At 40.1% G+C, this 26,887-nt stretch overlaps 1 protein-coding gene across 1 annotated transcript in view; it reads right to left on the bottom strand.

Moving 5' to 3' along the window:
- Positions 1–26,887, bottom strand: part of LOC126164190 (uncharacterized) — a 153,520-nt gene that overhangs the window by 80,702 nt on the left and 45,931 nt on the right. Inside the window, exon 5 of the mRNA XM_049920223.1 lies at positions 25,250–25,518. Coding sequence (XP_049776180.1) covers positions 25,250–25,518 — 269 coding nt within the window. The remainder of the gene's footprint in view (positions 1–25,249; positions 25,519–26,887) is intronic.

Raw genomic sequence — 26,887 nt, 5'->3', positions numbered from 1 at the left:
GTAGATTAGTTCAGACGTTCTTTGCACAACAGTTTTTAGCATGGATAGGGACTGCAACTGCTGTGTTCGGATGCAGGCTGAGTTGGCATCCCTTCACTCCCAGCTTCAGGCAGTGTTGGCTTCAGTCACACAGCTTGAGGCTGTTGCCAATGGGCATCACTGTGGGGGTCCGGATGGGGGTTTGTCGGGGACGGCCAGCTCGTCCCACGCATCCCCCGATCGGGCTACGACTGTGGTTGCCCGGGATACTGCCCGCATTGAGGCTGATCCCTCACCTGTGGTAGAGTGGGAGGTCGTCTCAAGGTGTGGCAGGGGGCGAAAGACATTCCGGAGGGCTGAACGGAAGGCCTCTCCAGTTTGTCTGACGAACCGGTTTCAGGCTCTGTCTCAGGCTGATACTGATCTTCGGCCTGACATGGCTGCCTGTCCTGTTCCAGAGGTTGCCCCTCAGTCTGCAAGATCCGGGTGGTCGCAGAGGGTGGGCTTACTGGTAGTTGGGAGCTCCAACGTCAGGCGCGTAATGGGGCCCCTTAGGGATATGGCAGCAAGGGAGGGGAAGAAGACCAAAGTGCACTCCGTGTGCATACCGGGGGGAGTCATTCCAGATGTGGAAAGGGTCCTTCCGGATGCCATGAAGGGTACAGGGTGCACCCATCTGCAGGTGGTCGCTCATGTCGGCACCAATGATGTGTGTCGCTATGGATCGGAGGAAATCCTCTCTGGCTTCCGGCGGCTATCTGATTTGGTGAAGACTGCCAGTCTCCCTAGCGGGATGAAAGCAGAGCTCACCATCTGCAGCATCGTCGACAGGACTGACTGCGGACCTTTGGTACAGAGCCGAGTGGAGGGTCTGAATCAGAGGCTGAGACGGTTCTGCGACCTTGTGGGCTGCAGATTCCTTGACTTGCGCCATAGGGTGGTGGGGTTTCGGGTTCCGCTGGATAGGTCAGGAGTCCACTACACGCAACAAGCGGCTACACGGGTAGCAGGGGTTGTGTGGCGTGGGCTGGGCGGTTTTTTAGGTTAGATGGCCTCGGGCAAGTACAGAAAGGGCAACAGCCTCAACGGGTGCGGGGCAAAGTCAGAACATGCGGGGACCAAGCAGCAATCGGTATTGTAATTGTAAACTGTCGAAGCTGCGTTGGTAAAGTACCGGAACTTCAAGCGCTGATAGAAAGCACTGAAGCTGAAATCGTTATAGGTACAGAAAGCTGGCTGAAGCCAGAGATAAATTCTGCCGAAATTTTTACAAAGGTACAGACAGTGTTTAGAAAGGATAGATTGCATGCAACCGGTGGTGGAGTGTTCGTCGCTGTTAGTAGTAGTTTATCCTGTAGTGAAGTAGAAGTGGATAGTTCCTGTGAATTATTATGAGTGGAGGTTATACTCAACAACCGAGCTAGGTTAATAATTGGCTCCTTTTACCAACCCCCCGACTCAGCAGCATTAGTGGCAGAACAACTGAGAGAAAATTTGGAATACATTTCACATAAATTTTCTCAGCATGTTATAGTCTTAGGTGGAGATTTCAATTTACCAGATATAGACTGGGACACTCAAATGTTTAGGACGGGTGGTAGGGACAGAGCATCGAGTGACATTATACTGAGTGCACTATCCGAAAATTATCTCAAGCAATTAAACAGAGAACCGACTCGTGGAGATAACATCTTGGACCTACTGGTAACAAACAGACCCGAACTTTTCGACTCTGTAAGTGCAGAACAGGGAATCAGTGATCATAAGGCCGTTGCAGCATCCCTGAATTTGGAAGTTAATAGGAATATAAAAAAAGGGCGGAAGGTTTATCTGTTTAGCAAGAGTAATAGAAGGCAGATTTCAGACTACCTAACAGAAGAAAACGAAAATTTCTGTTCCGACACTGACGATGTTGAGTGTTTATGGAAAAAGTTCAAGGCAATCGTAAAATGCGTTTTAGACAGGTACGTGCCGAGTAAAACTGTGAGGGACGGGAAAAACCCACCGTGGTACAACAACAAAGTTAGGAAACTACTGCGAAAGCAAAGAGAGCTTCACTGCAAGTTTAAACGCAGCCAAAACCTCTCAGACAAACAGAAGCTAAACGATGTCAAAGTTAGCGTAAGGAGGGCTATGCGTGAAGCGTTCAGTGAATTCGAAAGTAAAATTCTATGTACCGACTTGACAGAAAATCCTAGGAAGTTCTGGTCTTACGTTAAATCAGTAAGTGGCTCGAAACAGCATATCCAGACACTCCGGGATGATGATGGCATTGAAACAGAGGATGACAAGCGTAAAGCTGAAATACTAAACACCTTTTTCCAAAGCTGTTTCACAGAGGAAGACCGCACTGCAGTTCCTTCTCTAAATCCTCGCACAAACGAAAAAATGGCTGACATCGAAATAAGTGTCCAAGGAATAGAAAAGCAACTGGAATCGCTCAACAGAGGAAAGTCCACTGGACCTGACGGGATACGATGCGCAAAACTATAGACCTATATCTCTGACGTCGATCTGTTGTAGAATTTTAGAACATGTTTTTTGCTCGAATATCATGTCGTTTTTGGAAACTCAGAATCTACTATGTAGGAATCAACATGGATTCCGGAAACAGTGATCTTGTGAGACCCAACTCGCTTTATTTGTTCATGAGACCCAGAAAATATTAGATACAGGCTCCCAGGTAGATGCTATTTTTCTTGACTTCCGGAAGGCGTTCGATACAGTTCCGCACTGTCGCCTGATAAACAAAGTAAGAGCCTACGGAATATCAGACCAACTGTGTGGCTGGATTGAAGAGTTTTTAGCAAACAGAACACAGCATGTTGTTATCAACGGAGAGACGTCTACAGACGTTAAAGTAACCTCTGGTGTGCCACAGGGGAGTGTTATGGGACCATTGCTTTTCACAATATATATAAATGACCTAGTAGATAGTGTCGGAAGTTCCATGCGGCTTTTCGCGGATGATGCTGTAGTATACAGAGAAGTTGCAGCATTCGAAAATTGTAGCGAAATGCAGGAAGATCTGCAGCGGAGAGGCACTTGGTGCAGGGAGTGGCAACTGACCCTTAACATAGACAAATGTAATGTATTGCGAATACATAGAAAGAAGGATCCTTTATTGAATGATTATATGATAGCGGAACAAAGACTGGTAGCAGTTACTTCCGTAAAATATCTGGGAGTATGCGTGCGGAACGATTTGAAGTGGAATGATCATATAAAATTAATTGTTGGTAAGGCGGGTACCAGGTTGAGATTCATTGGGAGAGTCCTTAGAAAATGTAGTCCATCAACAAAGGAGGTGGCTTACAAAACACTCGTTCGACCTATACTTGAGTATTGCTCATCAGTGTGGGATCCGTACCAGATCGGGTTGACGGAGGAGATAGAGAAGATTCAAAGAAGAGCGGCGCGTTTCGTCACAGGGTTATTTGGTAACCGTGATAGCGTTACGGAGATGTTTAACAAACTCAAGTGGCGGACTCTGCAAGAGAGGCGCTCTGCTTCGCGGTGTAGCTCGCTCGCCAGGTTTCGAGAGGGTGCGTTTTTGGATGAGGTATCGAATATATTGCTTCCCCCTACTTATACCTCCCGAGGAGATCACGAATGTAAAATTAGAGAGATTAGAGCGCGCACAGAGGCTTTCAGACAGTCGTTCTTCCCGCGAACCATATGCGACTGGAACAGGAAAGGGAGGTAATGACAGTGGCACGTAAAGTGCCCTCCGCCACACACCGTTGGGTGGCTTGCGGAGTATAAATGTAGATGTAGATGTAGATCCAACACTTCTTAGCAGATACAAATCACCATGTTCTTAATGGAACAAAGCTGTCAGTTTCAACTGAGAAACTTTGGACATACCTCAACGATATATATTGGGTCTTACAAAAGTGTCCTATACCCTTATAGAAGACAGTACTGGTTAAAACTAGGAAAATCTTAATAAAAGAAGTCCACAAATAAATACTAGATGAAATATGGGCCATTTAACTTATGTCAGGAATAGTTAGTACTCAGTGGTGTACATTATCTTCCCGTTGACATTCAATATTTGGTTTTTATTGGTTGTGTTTGTCTGTGTTCTTAATCCTCTGACGGTGACGCTATTGTCAGACATTGCACATACAACTGTCTCCCTAGTGAACCATTCTGTATTTATTGTTCTGACATTTTTCTGGTATCATAAAAAGTTACTGATTCTGTGGAGTGTGAACAATGAAAGGAGTGAAATGAACTCCTATTATCCATGGGAATCGATAAAATGATATTCTGCTGTTGTTTACCTAACAGCCTCAATCAACAGGCAGGTGTCATGTAAGCCAAATGACATGAAAAAAATGTTCACTAGGTGGTTCCTGCAACTTACAAGCATGCAATCATTTGTGACATGGACATACGATCACAATAGACCTCACACAGTTCACATACTGGATTTGGAGGAGCAAGTGTTACGACAAATAGAAGACGACCCTGAAACAAGTGTGTAAACAATTCGAACTGCCGATGGAATAAGCCACATGCTTGGGTTGTCAATTACGCATCTGAAGCATGTGCAAGTGATCAGGTAACAAGACCATCGTGCCTAATCACAGCTCTGCTAATGAATTATCAGACAACACACTAAAGATCCATAATTCTCAGCTTGCATTTTATTAACAAACGTGGTGGGATTCACAGAGCTGCATTATAAATAACCACAACAACCACTTACGGGCAGGTGTTGATCACTGAGAGATTGTGGAAGTGAGGAATCATGTTTGCTTTAGTAACAATATGTTTGCAGGAACTGCGGGCGACAGACTCATAGGGCTGTACACTTTACTGGAGAAATGAACAAGTTATATTTATGCATAACAAATTACTCATTCTAACGAAGAAAATTACCTTTGGAAAAACAAAACAGATTAGGTTAATACACCAAAGAGCACCACCCCATTTTCTTTGCCTTCTACAATAGTACTTAACACAATCATTTAATCTGTTGAAGGGTTCTAGTAGGACAGACACCCCATTTATCTGTTCTTAACTCTTTAGCTGCTACAGAGCTGCTCTCTGCACTCCGTGCTGAGTGCAGCTTTGTTGTTGCTGTACTGCTTGTCAAATATTGCACCCATGCTAAGACACAGTGTTTTGCCATTATGAAATACCAATCATCTGATTAAAAAACGGGTCTGAAAATTTGATTTTTGTACATCTTACAGTCTGACATCTTTGCTCGATATATGGCTGAATTTATTTTCATTATTCATCACAGTTACTGCGCTGCATCAAATTAAGTAAAAATTGCACAAAATATTACAGAGTTTACAAAGGTAAAAATGCATCAAGTAAACTTTGCGTATGGTTGACTTCAGCTCATACTTTGCTGTGTGTGAAATGCAGATAAGATATTGAAATTTTATTTAAAATTGAGAGCAGAGCAATACCTCATTTCGTTTTTGAATTATTTGTTTCTATACCCACCAGATGATCGTTTGTGACAAGCCCATTTCCGTCCCTGAGCATGAAGAATCATGGAGTCATGGCACTCGTTATTTTCCACAAACGATACAAGATATCGAAATGAGGTTCTTTGCAAATGATATCACGCAAAGAGGCACATATGCCGTATATTAAATACTTGAAACTTTTTTATTCACCGAGATATGGAAGTAACTCAACTGCATCAGTGAGAAGTCAGCAGAATGGGACACTTAAACACATCAATACCGCTTAAAGGGTAACCCAGGGGACATGTTTTAACATAGCCCAGCATCTGGAGAGTAGAAGAGTATAATGAGTTAACCCGTCCACAGCAGTCAAAGGGTTAATCCCTTGGATTTCTCTCTATGGGAACACTTAAGGGCATTGGTGTAAACTATGTCCAGTGACAACATGCTCACAGTACAAGAACATGTGTTATCATGTGTATGACCACATCCTCGAGCAATTACCGTATTTACTCGAATCTAAGCCGCACTCGAATCTAAGCCGCACCTGAAATATGAGACTCGAAATAAGGGAAAAAAAAATTCCCAAATCTAAGCCGCACCTGAAATTTGAGACTCGAAATTCAAGGGGAGAGAAAAGTTTTAGGCCGCACCTCCAAATCGAAACAAAGTTGGTCCATTGTAATATGAGACACAATTTAGGTCGAATGAATGACGATACAGCTACAGTAGTTTGGTTCGAGTCGAAAGCTTAGCAGTTAAGCTTTACCAGGTAGCCATTGCTATGCGTCAGGCGCTCCGTTCGTATTTATACGGATACCCTTCCTTTTTCACGTGCTTCGTCTGGTTTGAATCGATTGCTTATTTTGCTTTGATCTGATAAGTGCCGTTTTCAATGTTATAGGTGTTGACGTCAGTCACTCTAAGCTGAAAATGCATTACTATACTGTGTCATGCATTGTTTGTCGCATTCTGATAGTGCGTGTTTACGGCCTGTCGCTGCTCGCGGCATGGCTTGCTTTTGTGCGCGCTACCGCCGCCTACAATTAAAAAAAGAGAGGAATCGTCACATTAGCGAAACAATGGCAAGAGACTGCTATTTGTTGTTACTTACACTGCTGCTTTCTTTGATAATGATCAACAGGAACCAAATAATAGACTGCGTATGATATAACATGTTCTGAACGAGGGTTTGGCGAAAATTTTTCTCCGCTTGAAAATCTTTGCGGCCGCTTCTTTAGTACATCAAATTCTGCACAGAAATTAGTCATCTTAGATTTAAAAATCTAGTCAGTTGCCGTGCTTCATTTCTGACTGTATCACTATTAGGCATAAGAGTAATACGAATATAAACATGACACGATACGTATATTCTTCCGCGTTTGCTGTTGTCTCACTCTAGTTTCGTAGTTTATTTGGCAGACAGGATTTAAATGAGATAGAAGCAAACACGAAAGAATACATGGCAAAATGTTTATATTCGTATTATTCTTGTGGTGAAGAGAATACTGCATGTGATTCACATTTCATCAGGTTCCTATTAGCAACCATCTCTTCTCACAGGTAGGAAAAAATTCAGAACGTAGAGTTGGCCATATTGACAAAAATCCCAGTATTACCAGTCGGATTTTCGTAGTACATTGAAATTCGAAGATGAACAATACGGAATTTGTATTTACTTCGTTGGATAATGTATGAAAATGCAGTGGTCGAAACTCGGGCGGAGAAAAATGCTAGTCTTCCAATTTTTTTTTTTTTTTTTTTATTTTATTTACTGACGCAGAGGTTTTGGCGCCAGTATTTATCTTTGTGCCTACAAAGGATGCCTGTGCAGCACTACATATATTCGACGGCAGAAGTTAGTTGTGGCGGCACCTATCAACATTTTTCAGAACTTCCGCTTGCTTTGCACTCGATTCTAAGCCGCAGGCGGTTTTTTGGATTACAAAAACCGGAAAAAAAGTGCGGCTTAGATTCGAGTAAATACGGTAGATGTATTCGCATGACTTCATGGTTCTTGGAGAAGGAGGGCTGAAGAATGTGTAAAAACTACGGGTAGCTATCATAGAAAAGACACACCTCAACAAGTATTTATTTCCATACATAAATTTATGGGTTAAGTACATAGGACACTTACAAAAAGAAGAGGACCCTCTTTATATAAATGATCTGGAGATCAGCAGCTGTGTCAGGCTGTTCAGATTATGGCGTCATATACAGGGAAACAACAGCAACACCATACAATTGAAGAAAAATATGAGAAGACCTGTTAACAATCAGAGCTTGATGCAGCATCTGGTAGTTGACACTGGACGTAAACAAATGGTATGTATTGTGCATAAAATGACAGAAAGATCCTTCACTGTTCAATTACACATTTGGCAAATAACATCTGAAAACAGCAGAAACTGTAAAATATCTAGGAGTATGCATTCAGAGCAACCTAAAGTGGAATGACATAAACTAGGTTACAGGGAAGGCAGAAACTACACTGAGATTCATGAGAAGAATTCTAAGAAAATATAGCTCATCCACAATTGATGTAGCTTAGAAACACTAATTCCAGCGATTCCTGAGTACTGCTCATCAGTTTAGGTACCTTACCTAGATAAGATTATTAAAGGAGATAGTGAAGATTTGAAGAGCAGCAGTATGGTCTGTCTTAGGTTCGTTTAAGAGTACTCTTACAAGGTTAAATTGAGCCAAAAGTTATGAACGTTTTCTCATGAGTTATTGGGGTATACCCTCAATTTTTTCTTAGAACATGGACATATGTTCTGCTTTGCTAGTAAATAAATCATTTTCGAAAAATGAAGTTTAGTTTTTGAGATATATTATTTTTCCTAAATCTTAAAAAAGTCATACATTTTAACAGATATTTTAAAACACAAATCCCTTAATACAAAATAATTTCACAAATCTTTTAATTCAGAAGACCTTAAGGAACAACTCCAGAAAATTTCAACTTTCTACTATAAATAAGATCTCGAGAAAAGTGCCTTATATAATTAAATAAATAAATAAAACCTTAAAGTTTCAGGAAGTGAGTTTCAAAGTTTTTACTTCATTGCATGATATATCTGGAGCTAGTATCACCAGAAGTGTCCAACAGCTTCTTTCCGATGGCTCTCCTACACTGACGACCCATCTTTGAATAGATTTTTGCTGCACTATCTGGAGACATGACCCATCCCTTGTCTAACCAAAACACTGCCGCTGCAGTTTGTAATCCTATGCAAAGCCCCATTTTCTGCAAAGCTTTGCATTTCATTATACTGCACTGACTGGATGAGAAAGCAGGATCATAAACATAAATGTGAATAGTGTTTATACTTACAAACACATTTTTAGTTACTCTGTTCCATATCACATAGTTTGCACACGCATTTGGATTATGAATCCAGCCATGAAGACACTACTTTAGTATGCAAACATCTGTGAGGTATGGAAACATTTGTTTTATTTAGTCCGTTATGGCAGGTAATGATGAGGGTGGTAGTTTGTTGTTTAGTTATCTTGAATCTATTGTACTCACAACCAAGTGTTAGCTATGATTAAGTTGTGCTCTGTGCAAAATTCTACCAGGCGGCTTCCTCTTTCATTTCTCAGCCCCAATCCATATTCACCTACTATGTTTCCTTCTCTCCCTTTTCCTACTCTCGCATTCCAGTCACCCATGACTATTAAATTTTCGTCTCCCTTCACTACCTGAATAATTTCTTTTATCTCAACATACATTTCATCAATTTCTTCGTCATCTGCAGAGCTAGTTGGCATATAAACTTGTACTACTGTAGTAGAAGTGGGCTTCGTGTCTATCTTGGCCAAAATAATGTGTTCACTATGCTGTTTGTAGTAGCTTACCCGTACTCCTATTTTTTTATTCATTATTAAACCTACTCCTGAATTGCCCCTATTTGATTTTGTATTTATAACCCTGTATTCACCTGATCAAAAGTCTTGTTCTTCCTGCCACCGAACTTCACTAATTCCCACTATATCTAACTTTAACCTATCCATTTCCCTTTTTAAATTTTCTAACCTACCTGCCCGATTAAGGGATCTGACATTCCACACTCCGATCCGTAGAACGCCAGTTTTCTTTCTCCTGATAACGACGTCCTCTTGAGTAGTCCCCGCCCGGAGATCCGAATGGGGGACTATTTTACCTCCGGAATATTTTACCCAAGAGGACACCATCATCATTTAATCATACAGTAAAGCTGCATGCCCTTGGGAAAAATTACGGCTGTAGTTTCCCCTTGCTTTCAGCCATTCGCAGTACCAGTTACAAGGCCAGATCAGTCAATCATCCAGACTGTTGCCCCTGCAACTACTGAAAAGGCTGCTGCCCCTCTTCAGGAACCACACGTTTGTCTGGCCTCTCAACAGATACCCCTCCGTTGTGGTTGCACCTACGGTACGGCTATCTGTATCGTTGAGGCACGCAAGCCTCCCCACAAACGGCAAGGTCCATGGTTCATTGGGGGGGGGGGGGGGGGGTTACAAATGTCTGCTTGTGACTGTGTATGTGCAGATGGATATACGTGTGTGTGCGAGTGTATACCTGTCCTTTTTTCCCCCTAAGGTAAGTCTTTCCGCTCTCGGGATTGGAATGACTCCTTACCCTCTCCCTTAAAACCCACATCCTTTCGTCTTTCCCTCTCCTTCCCTCTTTCCTGATGAAGCAACCGTTGGTTGCAAAAGCTTGAATTTTATGTGTATGTTTGTGTTTGTTTGTGTGTCTATCAACCTGCAAGCGCTTTCGTTTGGTAAGTCACATCATCTTTGTTTTTAGATATATTTTTCCCACGTGGAATGTTTCCTCTATGATATATATCTCTATGCTTCTTATCTCAATATTTTGTACACAACTGAAAAACTCATCCCGAACAATGCTTATTAAGTGTACAAGCATCACAGATGTGTCCACCAGGCTTCAAAGGCGGACACTTTATGTACCACATTGAAATTTATCGTTAAAATTCAGAGAACATACATTGAAAGAGAAATCAAGTGACATATTACTTCGTGCCACTTACAGCCCATAACATAACAATGACAAGAAAAATCAGAGAAATTTGATTTCATATGGAGGCTTACATACATTCATTCTTCATTTGCAACGTTCATCAATTTAGCACAAAAGCAAGGAAATCAGATTGGTACCTGAAGTACCCTGTGTCACATACTGGAAGGTTGCTTGAAGAATATAACTGTAAATGTACATGTCCTTCCATAAACTTGAAAGAAACTGATGGCTGCATACCAATCCTCCTATTGTGTTTTGTAGTCCGACAACTGTTCAGAAAAGAAGATTAGGTTAAAACATGACATACATCTTTCTGCAGTCTTTGGGACTCAACAACAGAAGAGGAAGCACCAAATTAATTATGTAGAAGGATATAGACACACAATTAATTCTGGCATGAATATTTCAGGCTGCAGCCATTTCCCTTCTTTCAATGGCAAAAGTCTTGTGACTGTTTTTCACATACGAACATCGTCCAGAAATAGAGGAGCAACCATGACGTCGATAATGCACACTTATTGTAGCCATTTAAAACAAAGTGTATGAAATACATCTTGAAGTTAATTTTACAGTAATAGATAACAGAAGAAAGGCAACCTGTGTCAGTTTTCTGAGGGACAAAATGAAGCATCTGAATCAGTAAATGTTGAACTATTCATTCCTGCCATTTCATGCATTACTATGGTCTAGTAGTTTCATCTCTATTTTCCTTGCAGAAAATTGATGTACGAGTCATTCTACACAGGAAAAAACACAAGTTCTGGATGCCACAGGTAACTGCAAACGCCTCCTCCAGCATGCGGAAATAAATTTCTTATGCCGTGGTGAGCATCTTGGAGGCAAGCCGTGGTGAGCGTCTTGGAGACAAACATGACAAGCCATTATGAACATGGTACTTAAGCAACAGAACAGCTCCTACACCATAAGGTGGTGTGTCTGCGGCCGACACCAGAGGTAAATGATACTGATACCAGGTCAGGCAACGAGAATTTTAAAGACATCTCTCCAGCTTTACAAATGCTTGACGACACCTCTTCTTTGTAATCAGTTCAACCGTTGGGCAATCAGTGCAATTTTTTGGAATAAATGGAGCAAAATATGTAACATTGCCCATAAAACCTGCTGGCCTTTATGTTATATGTTACTGGAATATGGAAAATGGCTGCCACATTCTCTGACATCAGTTTAAGGCCCTTCCAGCTAAGGATATGTCCTGAATTCCTAACAGAAAGCTGAGAGGAGGAGCATTTTGACAAGCTGCAATTTAACCCAGTTTTCGAAAATATGGTCCTCCTGAGTTCATCCTGTCACAACTACAACATCCAGATAATCGATGCACTGTGGAATGTTGGCAACAGTTTGTTCCATAAATTTCTGAAAGACTGCTGGTGGATTAGTAATGCCAAAAGGTAACCTGTTATATTGATGAAGGGCAAAAGAAGTATTTACTACCAGAACAGTTCTGGAAGGCTCATCCAAAGGAAGTCAAAAATATGTTTCTGAAAGATTGATCTTAGAGAAGTACTGACTGCCAACCAATTCTGAAAATAATTCATCAGGACATGGAAGGCAGTATGAGTCCACAACCAATTGAATGTTAGCCTATTTTTAAGTCCTCACAGAGACATAATGCACCATCTGGTTTGTGGACAATAAATAAAGTTGATGTATATCTGCTATAAGGAATCAAGGACAGAACTTAGCTTCTCTACGTGATCTAGTTGTACTTTACTCTCATCTCTCAAGATTACAAGTATTGGATGGGCTTCGTAAATTTTCAGTACTGCCAACTCTGTTCATGTAATGAGGGTGGAGAATTTAGAAGCCATTCTCAGGCATGGAGAAAATGAGAGAACATACTGGAGACACAAAGACTCCACTTCTGCATATGGAACAGTGTTCTTGATTACTTGGATCAAGTGTCGGATCAAAAATCAAAAAGCCTGAGGGCTCCACAACTATAAGGAAGGGTTCTGGATACTTGCTTATATGTTGATTTCAGAAGTACCTGGCCTAGTAGTGGAATTTTATGATAAGTTCATAGCTTAGCTCCTACTAATTTCAAGGGTGAAGACCCTACTTAGAGACATGTAGGCTGATTAAGCTGATTAATAATTAAGACTGAGGCCCCAGTATCAGAAAGGAACAAAATGGGCATACCCTGAACTGTTAACACCAGTGTAAAACAGTGTGGTGCAACTTTTATCTCTGTGATTTAGCATATTTGCGTGGATGTCCTCACTGTTGCTTTTTAGATCTGTTGCAGCCATCCAGGACAGGCTCTGCCTCTGGATCTGCCACACCTGCTAGAACAGCTGGCCTTGTCCCAATGACCAACAGCAGACGTGTGGCCTGGTTCTGGGACAACCTCGCAGGTGGATGATGCCTGTTGTATTCAATTCTCCAGCTGTTGCCCACCACCCTAAAGATGTGAAAGCAGATAACACACAGGTGCCCTCCCCCCAATCTGCACTGGATTTGATGTCCACATGCCAGCACAGTTCCAGTCTTGCAAGCAGATGTGAGAAAGATAGGGATCTTGTAATCCCACAGTGGTACTGATGTATTAATTGCTTTAAATATGCATATGTCTGGTGAGGTCGATCGGTGTGGCATGGAAGGATACACACACAAGTGCCCCGTCATGTGGTGAAACTCCCACAATAAATTTAACTGCTGCCACAGACTACCACGATTTCACTTACCAATTAGCTGATGTTCACAGCAAGCTTTGCAATGTATCTGTTGACAACTATCCTTCTCTACATGGTTTCCTCTTGGGCTGTGATTTGTACATCATTGTTACCTGCCAATGATGTTTCACTAGTGTAAGGATTTGCCTGTCTTCCTAATGTAGAGCTGTCTTTGCTCATCATTCAACTGACCAGTGTGTTTTCAGTGAATAAACTGATGGCATATAGGTGCACCAACAGCATGGTTCAAATGGCTCTAAGCACTATGGGACTTAACACCTGAGGTCTAGACTTAGAACTACTTAAACCTAAGGACATCACACACATCCATGCCCAAGGCAGGATTCGAACCTGAGACCGTAGCAGCAGCACGGTTCCGGACAGAAGTGCCTAGAACCGCTCAGCCACAACAGCCCAACGGCATGGTCAGTCCAATCTACAAACAGTGTTCTCCAGCACTGAAGTGTGAGTCATTTAAAAAACACTCCGGGTATTGTTATTAAATATGAGGTACCCGCCTTTAAAAGTCTTCTGTTTGTGAATTTCCAGAACAGTCTGGAACTATTACTTTTGTAATTTAATTGCACACAAATCTAAAAAAATGTGTTGTTTAAGTGTTAGACTTTCAACAACAACAATACTGTGGTTTGAAGAAAACCTGTGCAGATACACAATATATTAAAGGAGCGACTTAAGTGACTGCAGAAGAACTTACAAGAAAATAATTGAAATTTCAACGTCTCTTCTCAACCACAATTAGAAAATATGGCATGGAAATTTGACATGTTTAACTGAACATAAAGTGATGTTTGTCATACTCTCATAAACGAGCAAATAACACGACTGAGATTCAGTACTGTTGCGTACCAGATAAGAGGTACACAAGAAATACCACAAGCGTCTGCCATCACACAGGTACAACCACTCAACCACTCACCTGGCGCATCTCAAGTTTGTGCACCACTTCCTCCAGTGTGTTGCATACATCTGTTGACCTGACAGCCACCGTAGGGAGCACTGTCAACTGCAGACAATATTGCTTCTATCTCGTATTGGCAGGCAGGAAAAATCTTCCGCAACAGGCACAATGGACAGTGTTTAGCGCGCGCGCACACACACACACACACACACACACACACACACACACACAGTTCCACACCACAAATCAAATAATTCAGTTCAGTGCCTGCAGTGAGCTCAGTACAGCACACTGAAAACTACCTTCTGGCTTAGCAGTTCCTATTTATGAAGAAGTAAGGCCATTAACACTTATAGACTGTCAAGAGACAGCAAAGTTATACTTGTCACTCTTTTAGATTCAGAGCATTACGTGCTACATACCAAATTAAGTACTGTTTTGTAATATACTCACACTTCTGTCATAGTGCGTCCTATGAGACAACTGCTTAATAATCATAGTGTGCAATGGCTACCTTTAAGGAACTATAGAAAGGAAACTATTTTCTGCTAATATGGACATTTGGGCTGAATTAATAGTAATATTCAGTTACTACATTCACAACATTTTGGCAATCAGGAAAAACTTTCATAATTGAAAACAATTTTCACCAATCAATATTGTGGCAACGAGGAAAAAGTTTAAAGACTTGACAATTTTCTGCCAACACTCAACATTTGGTAACGAGAAAGAACAGGAAATTGTTAATCAGTGCAAAACCACAGCATTCTCGCCAACACTAGATGACTAGTAAAACGAAACAATACTGGACCACAAACAAAAATAATGAGCACAAATTTCAATTTACTTGATTTAGAATGCATGATTATTTTCGCTGATTTTTAAGGCAACACTAGTCAGATTAAAATATTCTGTGATTATTACATTCTAGAACTGCTAATACGTTTTTTCACCGTTTTTGTGACAACACTATAGTTCAATTCTTTTATCTTGGCGGCTCGCGCATGCCCGCCCAGACGCGGGAGATTGCTGCATTGCCAGTTGCACACGACGCACGCGCCAAGAGAAGCAGTGCCATAGTATAGAATAGTTCACAAGCTTACGTTTAGGGGGGAGCGCGCAGTTCATGAAGTAAAGCCGCCACGGCCGCATTAACCCTTTCGCTGCTACAAAGACGTGCTCCCTGCATTCCGCGCTGTGCGCGATTTTGTCACTGGACTGCTCACCTGTGCAGACAAATGGTGTTCTGACTGCTTTGACACTCTTATCATTACATTCCACAAAAACTATTTGGCCCAAAAATTAGATTTTTACACATCTTCTTGACTGATACCCCCTCCCCATAAATGACTTAATTTTGTTTCGATGTTCAACGCAGTTATTATGCAGCATTAAATATAGTAAACCATTGCAGGAAATTTTGAAGAGTTTGCAGAGGTAAAAGTCCACAGAGCATACTTTCCGTATGGCCGGTTTCAGTTGCCACAATGTTGAGAATGAAATGTGGACAATATACCTAAATTTCATATAAAATTTACTGTATAACAATATCTCATTTAATTTAAGTACCACATAGGTGTCGTATGTAACACTGAGAAATATTCCATCTTTCGCGACTGTAACGAATGTTTTATTTACATTGGGCACGTTTGGCTTTATGTTTATTACAGTCACAAAAGACGGAATATTTCTCAATATTACATACGACACCTATGTGGTACTTAAATTAAATGAGATATTGTTATACAGTAAATTTTATATGAAATTTAGGTATCTTGTCCACATTTCATTCTCAACATTGTGGCAACTAAAATCGACCATACGAAAAGTATACGCTATGAACTTTTACCTCTGCAAACTCTTCAAAATTTCGTGCAATGGTTTACTACATTTAATGCTGCATAATAACTGCGTTGAACATCAAAACAAAATTAAGTCATTTATGGGGGGAAGGTATCAGTCAAGAAGACGTGTAAAAATCAAATTTTTGGGCCAAATAGTTTTTGTGAAATCGATAGATAAGTGTGTCAAAGCAGTGGGAAGACCATGTGTCTGCACAGGCGAGCAGTGCAGTGATGACAAAATCGCGCACAGCGCGGAATGCGGGAAGCACGTGTCTGCAGCAGCAAAAGGGTTAATGCACTAGAAATTTCAAAAAATTACATTCAAACGAATATCATTCGTGATGTAGTTTTTAAATAATGAAAATATTAAGCACCGCACAAGGTTTGAACTCATAACCTTACGAGTAGAAGCCCAACACATTAACCGTTACGCTAACGCAGCTCGTCTGACTACAGAACGCCAAGAGGACTCTTAACATGTCACGCAAAATACTGACAAACGCTGTTGGTATGACTATGAATTACTCACGCTTCGTCGAAGTACAATAGGTAATAAACAATTAACGCTGTTCTTTATTGCGAAAAAGCGGTTCATGAGATTGATACAAACACCTTTCCCTGCTATCGCCTGAATTAGGAGTCTTATTGCTTGTTTGATTTAATTAATTAATAGTATATGAAGCAACTGGTATAAGGAATGCTTTTTCCAAACTTTCTATAAAAGAAAGTCTGCTATCAAGACATTGCTTTTGTTCTATTACTTTATTTATGACTGAAGGTTTCTAAAACTGAAGACACTCATCCATGCTCTGCAATGCAGTCAAGATGTGACAACGTCATTCTCTGTTCATTGGCTGACTGTGTTTTGTGACGTCAGATGCGCAGAACGAACCTAAACTCGGCCACCAACATAAATGACGCGCACTATAGTTGGATTAAAATATTCTGTGATTATTACATTCTACGACAGCTAATCTGTATCCTTTCCAGGAACATCTTCGTGAAGTTTGTAAGCTGTTCTGAGCACATTTTTCATACATAGCCCAACCGGAAATCAGTCTTCAACCAGTGCCACACTTATTGCAAAAGCTTTCAGGAGCCCAGGTGTTCTTGGTGATGCATGTAGTCTGACTTGAAGAATACAGCCAACAATAACAACAACAACAACAACAACAACCACTGCAATTAACGGTGCTGCGGCCACCCTTTCCAGCAATCAATCGAAAAGTGTAATCTTGGAATGAATAACTATATATTGCAGCTAGAGCAACACTAGACTGTGCGCCACATATCATGTGATGTGGAATGAAAATCATTTTTATTAGCATATGCAGGGATCATTGTGCTTCAGCTCCTTCAGAAACTGTCTCCTACATGTGAATCAGTGACTCTCCCATATTTGAACTTTAAAGAAATAGTTGATAAGCATTCTGACTCACAAGTTCATGTTGCAGCCGCCGGACACAGAGTTTTTCAATGTTCCAAGAAGTCAAGTCAAAGCTATGAAGAGTGTATTACTCAGTTACAGTGCCTGACAAGGGAATGTAAACTTCATTGTGAAAAGGACCACTGTAATAATCTTATGCAAGATTTAGTAATGCACTGACATGCTTATCACACATTCCACTGACAATAAATGAAAGAAGGGCCTGCTTTGTCTAACAATCCTGTCTTTACAAGAATGTTTGCAACTTATTTGGGCATGCAAACAAATGCACAAATATTATGAATTACAGTATTGTTCATGCTGTTGTTTCTACAGCAATGGACATTCTACATAGTGAGGGAAAAAAAGTTGGACAAAGGGTTGAAGTGTGCAAAACGAAGAAAAACCAACAAAAACAGCAGACACTCAATTATACGGCAATGGTTGAACATAATAATAAAAAGTAAAGAACTTTTCACAACAAGCACATGCAAACACAAAAATTTCCACAGACAAAATGCCACTTGAATACCACTTTGCTGGCAATAATAAGTCATTATCTGTAATGCTTTGAGGTAACAAAATGCTGATCAATTTTCAAACTGACACAGAGTTGTCAGTTTCAATTGTTAAGCTGCAGATGTACTGAAAATTAGGAATACCAAAGCTCACTTTCCAAGTTCACTGTTCAGTTACAGCAATCAGGAGATTCCAGTGAAAGGACAATTTTCAACAGATGTTATGCATAAACAATTTATGAAACAGCTACAATTGTAGTTTTAAATTCAAATAAAGTAACAAATTTATTAGGACTGAATCACTTCAATGCTTTGGGCTGCACCACTTATGAGAGAGCAAATCAAATTCAACCAGACATTTCAAAAGCAAAGTTAAATCAGCAGATGCAAAAATATTTATTGCAATTCCTATCTCGGTATGGAGACATGCAATGCACAATTTCCAGAGGAGAGACTCCTTGGAAGACAGCATTGGACACCCACATGACGGACTTCAATGAGACGAAAAAAAAAATTTTTTTAACTGAATGATTCAGAACACATTTCAGCGTACAAGCACAGGGAAAAGATATGGGAACCGGGCATACGCATAGAGTAGCTCATCAATACAATGTTTAAGATTAAATTTTCAGATGGAATCACAATGAAACATAAAGATCAAACCAGGTAGCGCTGTGCTTACATGCATATAGGCAGAGCCCCAAGGCTGTTTTCTTCTACAGAATGAGGAGATCTATGAGGTGTGGCTAAAAATAATGAGACTACTGCTGTAAATAATTTTATTTCAAAAATATAAATATTTAGTTATGGCTACCCTCAATGTACTCCTCTCCTCTACCCCTACAATGCTCCATGAGAATTTTCCATTCTCATGGAGCGTTGTAGGAATAGATGAAGTCTTCCTGTGTGAGCTCCTTGATGACAGCACGCTGCTTTTTCTTTCACTGCTTCAGTGGACTGAAATTTTGTTCCTTTCAATGCAGATTTGACCTTGAGGAATAGATAAAAGTCATTCAATGCTACGTCACATGAACAAGGTGAGTGGTCTAACACTGGGTTGCTGTACTACTTCACTAGAAAGCTCTCAACAGACAACACAATATGTGCCAGTGCATTGTCTCGATGCAGAACACACGACTTGCTCTTCCACAATTTGGGACACTATTTTCTTATTTTTTCATGGAGTTGAGGAAGAACCACAACGTAGTAGTGCTGATTACCAGTTTGTCCATCAGGAGCACAGTGAAAATTCCTCAAGTATTGCGGTGAAAAAACATTGCTTTGAATTTTGATTCGCTCATTTGAGCTTTTTCATTCTCCGTGAAGATGTGCCCTTCCAATGCGTGGATTTGTACTTAGTTTCAGAATTATAACCAAAAAACCAAGATTCTCACATGTTATCACTGTTTCCAAGAAATTAGGATTGTTTTCGATGGTATTCAAAATGACAGTACAAATATTTCCATGAGCTGCATTTTGTTTGATCCTGAGAATTTTCACTGTCAGTTTCACATCCACTTTTCTCATGTTACATTGGTTATGTATTATTTGCCTTATGTGTTCATTGTCATCTACATTTTCCACAACTGGTAAAATACTCAACCAATGGTCAAATCAAATTAGATTACCTACTTTTATATTTTCATCCTCTTTTATGTTGAAGGGTGTCATATGCATGAATTGTGTTCAACATCATCTTGGCCATCTTGGAAAAACATGATCCACTCAAAAACTTGCAACAGACACTATAGATGCAGTGCATGTGCATTTATGTTGCAATAGCATCAATCCCATTATTTTATAGCCACATCTTGTATCTGCAGCCAGGTATGTCGGACATCTTCCTATGCAGGCAGAGGCCACCAAAGCCACCCCCTCTAACAGCCAGCCCCAGCAGCATCCTGCGATGAGCAGATGAATGTAAATGTCATGCCTCCCATCTTGGACCAGCCTACCAACGCTAATATGATGAACACTAGTCCAGCCGTGTGCTCACTGTGATTTTCAAATATGCAGGGGTCTCATTAAGGGCTTCACAGACCAAAATTATCCTCTCAACCCTGTACAGAAACAGATCTTCTGTGAAACCATCACCTTCCACAGTCCCACCGTCTGGACACAAAGGAGCATTACCCTCAAAAAACAAGTCCCTGAGTGGAGCAACTGGATCACATTCTCCGCCAGGGTTTCAACTACCTCTTACCATATCCTGAAAAGAGGAATATCCTACCCACTACCCTTCCCACCCATCCCAAAATGGTAACCCACTGCTCACCAAACCTAAACAATATCTTCATCCATACATACTCCACCCGTGCTCCCAACCTCTAGCCTCATGGTTCACATCCCAGTAACAGATCTAGATGCATGACTGTTGCATACATCCCCCCCACCACCATCTACTCCAGGCCGATCACAAGCATCAGTTATCCCATGAAGGGAGGGCTACCTGTGAAAGCAGTCGTGTGTGTGTGTGTGTGTGTGTGTGTGTGTGTGTGTGTGTGAGAGAGAGAGAGAGAGAGAGAGAGAGAGAGAGAGAGAGAGAGAGAGAGAGTGCTTGCTGGAAAGCATGTTTGTTGTCTACTGTAGAAGAAGGTGTTTGGCCAAAACCTCATATGTTTAGCACTCTTATTTGTTATTTCTTATTGTGTTGTCACATTTCTGTCATAGTGCTTCCTGTGAGACAAGTATTTAATAATGATAGTGGGCAAGGCTACCTTTAAGGAATTTTGGCAGTGAAACCCTTTCCTGCTATCGTGGATGTTTGGCTGAATTAATAGTAGCATTCAGTTAGGGTATTCACAATAGTAATCAAGTCATTCTTACAAGGTACATAAATAGCATTACTGGTGAGGAAATCCCATCTGGGGTTGTTCAGCTATCTAGTGCAAGTCTTTTTATTTGACCCTCTTTGGCAACTTGTACGATAAAAATTATGATGAAGACAACACGACACCAAAGTCCCTTACTGGATAAATTCTGTGACCTACGTAGATGATTACAGCAAAGAAGACTAAGGCAAATGGTCTCCATGTGAAGTTCCTTCATGACGAAGGAGAGATTAATAACACTTTTACTGAATTTAAAAAAAATCAGACATATAATTAAACCTTTAGGGTAGACAATAATTCGTTTTACTCCAAAGAGAACAGCAAGCATACAGCACTGTTTAACGGATCACAACACAACAAAATAGTGTTACAAAATGACAAACTGTACCTTGGTCATTGTGGATCACTTGCATGTCACTCGAGTTGGAGCTGACGCCATCATTTTGGGTTTAAGACACCAACATGGAAAAGTATATCCGAGTCACGAACTCTCTGATGACACTTCACAGAAACACGTGAAAAAAATCTAAAACTCCTCACCTTCATACCTAAGGCTGGTAGGTCATCACACTGCACAAGTCACCGAACAACGAGAAGTTTGGTTCTAAAGGTAAACAAATGACTTTTATAGATACTTCCAAATACTTCAAAGCTCGTGGGCACCAAAAGATCACAGGATCTAGCTATCCAGAGATGTGAATTTCCTTGAAAATATCAGTTTTGATTCTGGGCATACATTAATGGATACATCAGAACATAGGATGGGCTGATGTTATGAATGTTGTAACTAAGTGTTACTACTAATTCCGCCCTTATCATCCATGGAAGCAGAGAAGTGGTTTTACTGTTATAGTTCTTTAACAATGGCTGATTGCACACTTACTGATAGAGCAAAGTGAGGCACTAAAACAGGAATGTGAGAACACACTAAGTAATAACCAACAACATTTATTAACAGTCATGATATGATAAGCGTACTTAACTTTGTTACAGAGTGATGTGTGCCACTTTATGTTCTAATACAACATTTAAATAACTTTTCTGACTCTTGGTAATTAATGATGTAGTCAATATAACTCATAGTAATGAAGCAGACACTCTCGGTTGTCCTATTGCTCCATAAAAAGCGACTGCTCAGTCCGAATGTAGTCTTGCAGGAACTTTACTGAGCTGGCTGCAAGCACTGAACTGAACTGTCTAACTGCTGATTTCGAATGTCACAGGGTCTGCTGCACGCCATATTTAACTGTCAGTAGCAGAATCTCCATGTTTGCCCGTACAATGCAGAAGCAATGTGGTTCACAATTCACAGTCCACCCTCTTCAGCAGATGTCCACATTATTAGATGGCATATGCAACACATTGAAGGATGCGGCATGGAAAAAGAAAGAGATTTGGGTTTGTGATGCCATCTGGAGGCTGCTGAACAGAACTAATTGCTGTGGTTATGCCTGAGTGGTGGCAGCCTCACTTGGTATTTATTTCGAAAGTTAGTGCACACAAGCAGAAGAAGGTATCTTATCAACTTTCACAGACCGGCAACTACTGTGCAAATAAGGAATCTATCTCTAACAATGATTTATCAGGTAATGAGAACATTAACTCTTGTCTTCTTGTATATGACTGTGAATATTACAGAACTCAGCAGGAATGATGCATTAAAGGAATCAGATTGACAAGAGTATTTCAAGCTCATATACAATGACTGAGATTAAGTCATTGTTCAAAAACAATACCACGACATTTCCAACAGACTAATAAATGAAAAACAATTGATTGCAATATCATTTTTAGAAATACGTAATGTTGCCATGGATCACTATTTTGAAACAAAAAAATGTTTGAGAACTCAGCCCATAATCTCAGACTGACTTTATGGAAGGACTGTTTGGGTCATTTAAACTCTTCATTACATTACTATTTTCTTAGCACACATGCTGGCACTAAAATGTTTAAGAAATAGCTCTACTCAATGGTCTAAACTTTACAAAGTATATTAAAAATCAGGACAATCACATATCAACAAGTAAAACAACACGCTCCAAATGTTGAAATCTGAGGACAATGTCTGTAAACTCAAAAATGCCATTTGGAGATTCTGTCAGGCAGGTCAACATTGGTACATCACATAAAACGTAACCTTGAAATAAACTGGATTGAAATCAACAACTCTGATTGTGTCTGTCTACGTAATAAAGTCCACTGTTCCTTTACATGGGTAGCATTATAATTATCCTTTTCTTTTTCTTGTTCCTTTGACCCACATTGGTATATAATCAGCATGGTTATGAATGGATTTGGCATGGTTAGTTTAGGTGTAGCCAGATGCCCTTCCTGTCACCAGCCCGTTACTCCCTGGGACAGAATGTGTGTACCCCAACTGTCCATGTGCAGTGTTATTCATATGAAAGTGGGTGAAAGTTTTCTAAATGTTTACAAATCATGTGACTGAGGTGGGACTCAGGTTGGCTGGCACACAGGCAGTTGTCATTTATCTGCCAGGCGGAATCGATGTGGGGTCTGTGCACCTCCCAATCCCGCAGATGTCACTTTAACACGCACTCCTATCCAGACAGGTACGGTTAGCTGCAGTTGTAAAACTGTAAAGGACAAAAAAATTAAGACTGAACAATCTGTCAGGTCTGACAATGACACTGGAGTTGGGAATTGTAACGTATCATCTTGATGACCATCACTCTGACAGTGATAACACCAAAGAACTTTCATATCAATTGCCGATGGTCAGCAAACCCTCATCTGTCAACAGGAGGCAAATTGGGCTACTTAGCCACCACTGAGAAGACAAAATTCATTATCAATTCAGGTAAATAGAGTTCTGATGTATGTATCACTGGTATTTGACCAAACATATGCCATGCATTCAACATGTTACGGCAGGACAATAATAATAATGATAATATTGTTCACTGGCAGGCAAGTGGACAAATAGTTTCAACTCTAGACACTGAAATTATTATTAAAGCTCTTCAATTACCCACTTTTGAGTGTATTTGTTGTGTTGATGTTTACATTTTATGCACAAAATTAAACAATAACTGTGCAGAACACCCGGAAACACATCATTAATCAACCACACCATGGAAATCTGTGAGATCATATTTTGATCTTCATTTAGACCAGGCTCTAAACTGTAGGAGCATAGTAAAATTTAAATGACACTGCCACACATTACCAGTAATTGTCACAGATGTTGCTACACCCTACTAGTTAAATTTTGTGTTTTCAGTTTGCTTTCACTTCTATTTACTCTTGTTAATTATCACACGACTTTCTCACAATTTTGTAATCTTACTAACAGACTTTTATTATTAAGATTAATCAAGAAACAAGGTAAGTAGCAAGTGTAAAAGGAACTAACACAATTAGCACAATAATGTAGCACATTATAATAAGGGCTGTTTTAGATATTCTGCACTCCTGCATCCATAAAGCTTCTGAACCCCTGCTTCCCACCCTCCATTGATGTCAAAAATTTTACATTAATTGTCTTTAACACACAAAATACTATATATTTAGGAATAAAAGAGATGACTCACCGAAAGGCAGATGCCCTGCGTCATCGATAGGCAAGCAAACAAAAGGTACAGCGCTTGTCTAGCTTTCGGAATGCACTTCCTTTTTCTAGCTATAGGAAGGACATGAGCATGCACACGCAAACACACACACACACACACACACACACACACACACACACAATCTGTCTCTCTACACTGTGCTCAGTCGACTGAGTGCTTTTGCCTTTCGGTGAGTCATCTTCTTTACTCCTACATAATTCATAATTTTCAACCAAAACTCTGTACATTATTAAAACACTAAATATTACAATTCTCATATTGACAATTATTTTGCAAGCCTATAATAAAATGCAATTCTACTAGGTTAAAAGATTTAATTTTTGGTTTCATGTTTGCAAAGAAACTAATCACATTTTTAAAAACATCTGTCTTACTTATTAAGTTCTTTCACACTGTTCGAACAACCACGTTGTTCAAATTCTCCTGAATATGAAGCATACATGTAACAATTACTCCTGGGCATGAGGCTTATGTGAAACAAAGATTAATTACTTCCATAAGAGGAAAGGCTTTTACAACAGACTTTTTTCTTCAAAAATCTGCAGCCAATAGTAATTTGGCGCCTTGAACCCAGGCTATATTGTATATTAAAGAGCACATATGAGCTACATGCACCCACAAACATGAAGAATCAGTTAGATCCAAAAGTTAAGATTATAGAAGCTGTTACTTTATAGATTGAAGCCAAATACGAATACTGATTACTACAATAATGGTATAGTTTTGAGAAGTATGGTCCAGACACTCTGCAGTCACACACTAGTTGCCAATAGAGATTTTAGAAGAAAAATATACCACAATGCACCTGACGCAGTTACAGAACACCGAAGCAGAAACTTGCTAACACAAAAATAATGAATTTATATTCTCAGTTCATCCCCTCTCAGAGATCTCCACTTCCATGAAAATCAGTTTGGGGCACTGAATAAATCACTACAACTAAATTAAAGTAATGAGAAGTACACAAGAAACTTACACAATGGGTGAAAGAATAGTCGCAGATCTTGGTGAAGCCTCCTGATAGATGATGACTTCTGCTTCTGAATCCACTTCACTTTCATCACTTGCAGTGCCATAAAAGTTGCAGCTGACTTCAAGTTTTGGTCTCTCAGTAGCTGCAAGCACTTCTGCCTCTGTAAGCCTCTGTAACCTTACCTCACACTGTCGAATTTGAGCCACTGCTCGCATTCTCCAGCTTTTGGAATTGATAGGAAGCTGATTTCTCTCCATATCTGCTGCCTCTTCCTGAATGAAAATTGTGCTTTTAGTTAGAATGAAGTGGAACATTTATTTCTAAGAATGGTGAATCCACTACTCACTCATACAAACATTGTGTTCAACCATTGTGTTTGCTACCACAGATCAGACTCTCTGAGGGTGTGGAACAAGTCAAAGGACATATTACTAAAGAGAACAAGCTACAGTCATTTGTTTGAATGGCATTATTTTCCACTTATGATTGCAGTAGTAGTTGGTCATTGTTCTTTTACAATAATCTTCATTCTGATATTGGTAGACTTCATCTTTGTTGGAATATTATTAGTCACTAATTCATCAACATGTTACACTGTTTAGTCATTAACAAAACATTCAGTATTTAACTCTGGTTTGACTGCTATGCAGATACACATGAGGTTAGCCTCCCAGCTAGAGATTTCTATGCAGATACACATGAGATTAGCCTCCCAGCTAGAGATTAGCTACCCAGTACTGACTTTATGCCTGTGTTTTAAAATTTCAGATGGGTCAAGAAGTTTGTTCCCAATTATCAGGTCTAAATTTGTATCATCTCAAGAAAAGTGTAAGTATGGTATTTGTTTGAATTTTAACTTCATCAGCCTTAACAGTACCTGCGGTGAGACGTTTTTCCCAAATCCTGTCAAGATCACATCTGTATTCAGCAATCTACTGGTGGAAGTAAAGCTGCAAGGACGGGGCGTGAGTCGTGCTTGGGTAGCTCAGATGGTAGAGCACTTGCCCGCGAAAGGCAAAGGTCCCAAGTTCGAGTCTCGGTTCGGCACACAGTTTTAATCTGCCAGGAAGTTTCATATCAGCGCACACTCCGCTGCAGAATGAAAATCTCATTCTATCCACTGTTAGTAAACATCTTGTCATGATCAGTCATGTTGATTTGGACACAGCTACACAGATGGAAACTATGAAATATACAGCTGCTAATGCTCTTTTTGTAAATATTTATATTGATTACTGCCATTTGATTTGACACTTTTTCTTCACGTTTTCAGGTGAGATATGACCAAACTCATTGCAACTGAAGGGTCTCCTGCTGTTGGTCTTGTGGATCAATCCACTGGCACCACTACTGAAACGCTTCTTATTTAGAACCCAAGCTCCACTGTTGGTGCTTGTTTTAGTTGAGCCTTTAGCATCTTTGTTCCTGGTGTTTCTGAAATTTTAAATTACTGTAAGTTTTATGATTTCTTGTTAGCAATAACTTAACAGCACTTTACTAATGCCTCATTTCCTTGAACTGTATCACATTTTATGCATCCCTCTTAATTTTTGTGCCTGAATTGTCAATTACCCCATCAGTCACATACCAGAGGACCGAACTGTTATTAATTATCACCACAGCTGTAAATCTCTTTTTTTA

Source organism: Schistocerca cancellata, chromosome 1 (genome assembly GCF_023864275.1).
Source record: "Schistocerca cancellata isolate TAMUIC-IGC-003103 chromosome 1, iqSchCanc2.1, whole genome shotgun sequence".
Taxonomy (NCBI): Eukaryota; Metazoa; Arthropoda; class Insecta; order Orthoptera; family Acrididae; genus Schistocerca; species Schistocerca cancellata.
The sequence above is the reverse complement of the archived record's forward strand: the minus strand, read 5'-3'. Positions and strand labels throughout refer to the sequence as shown.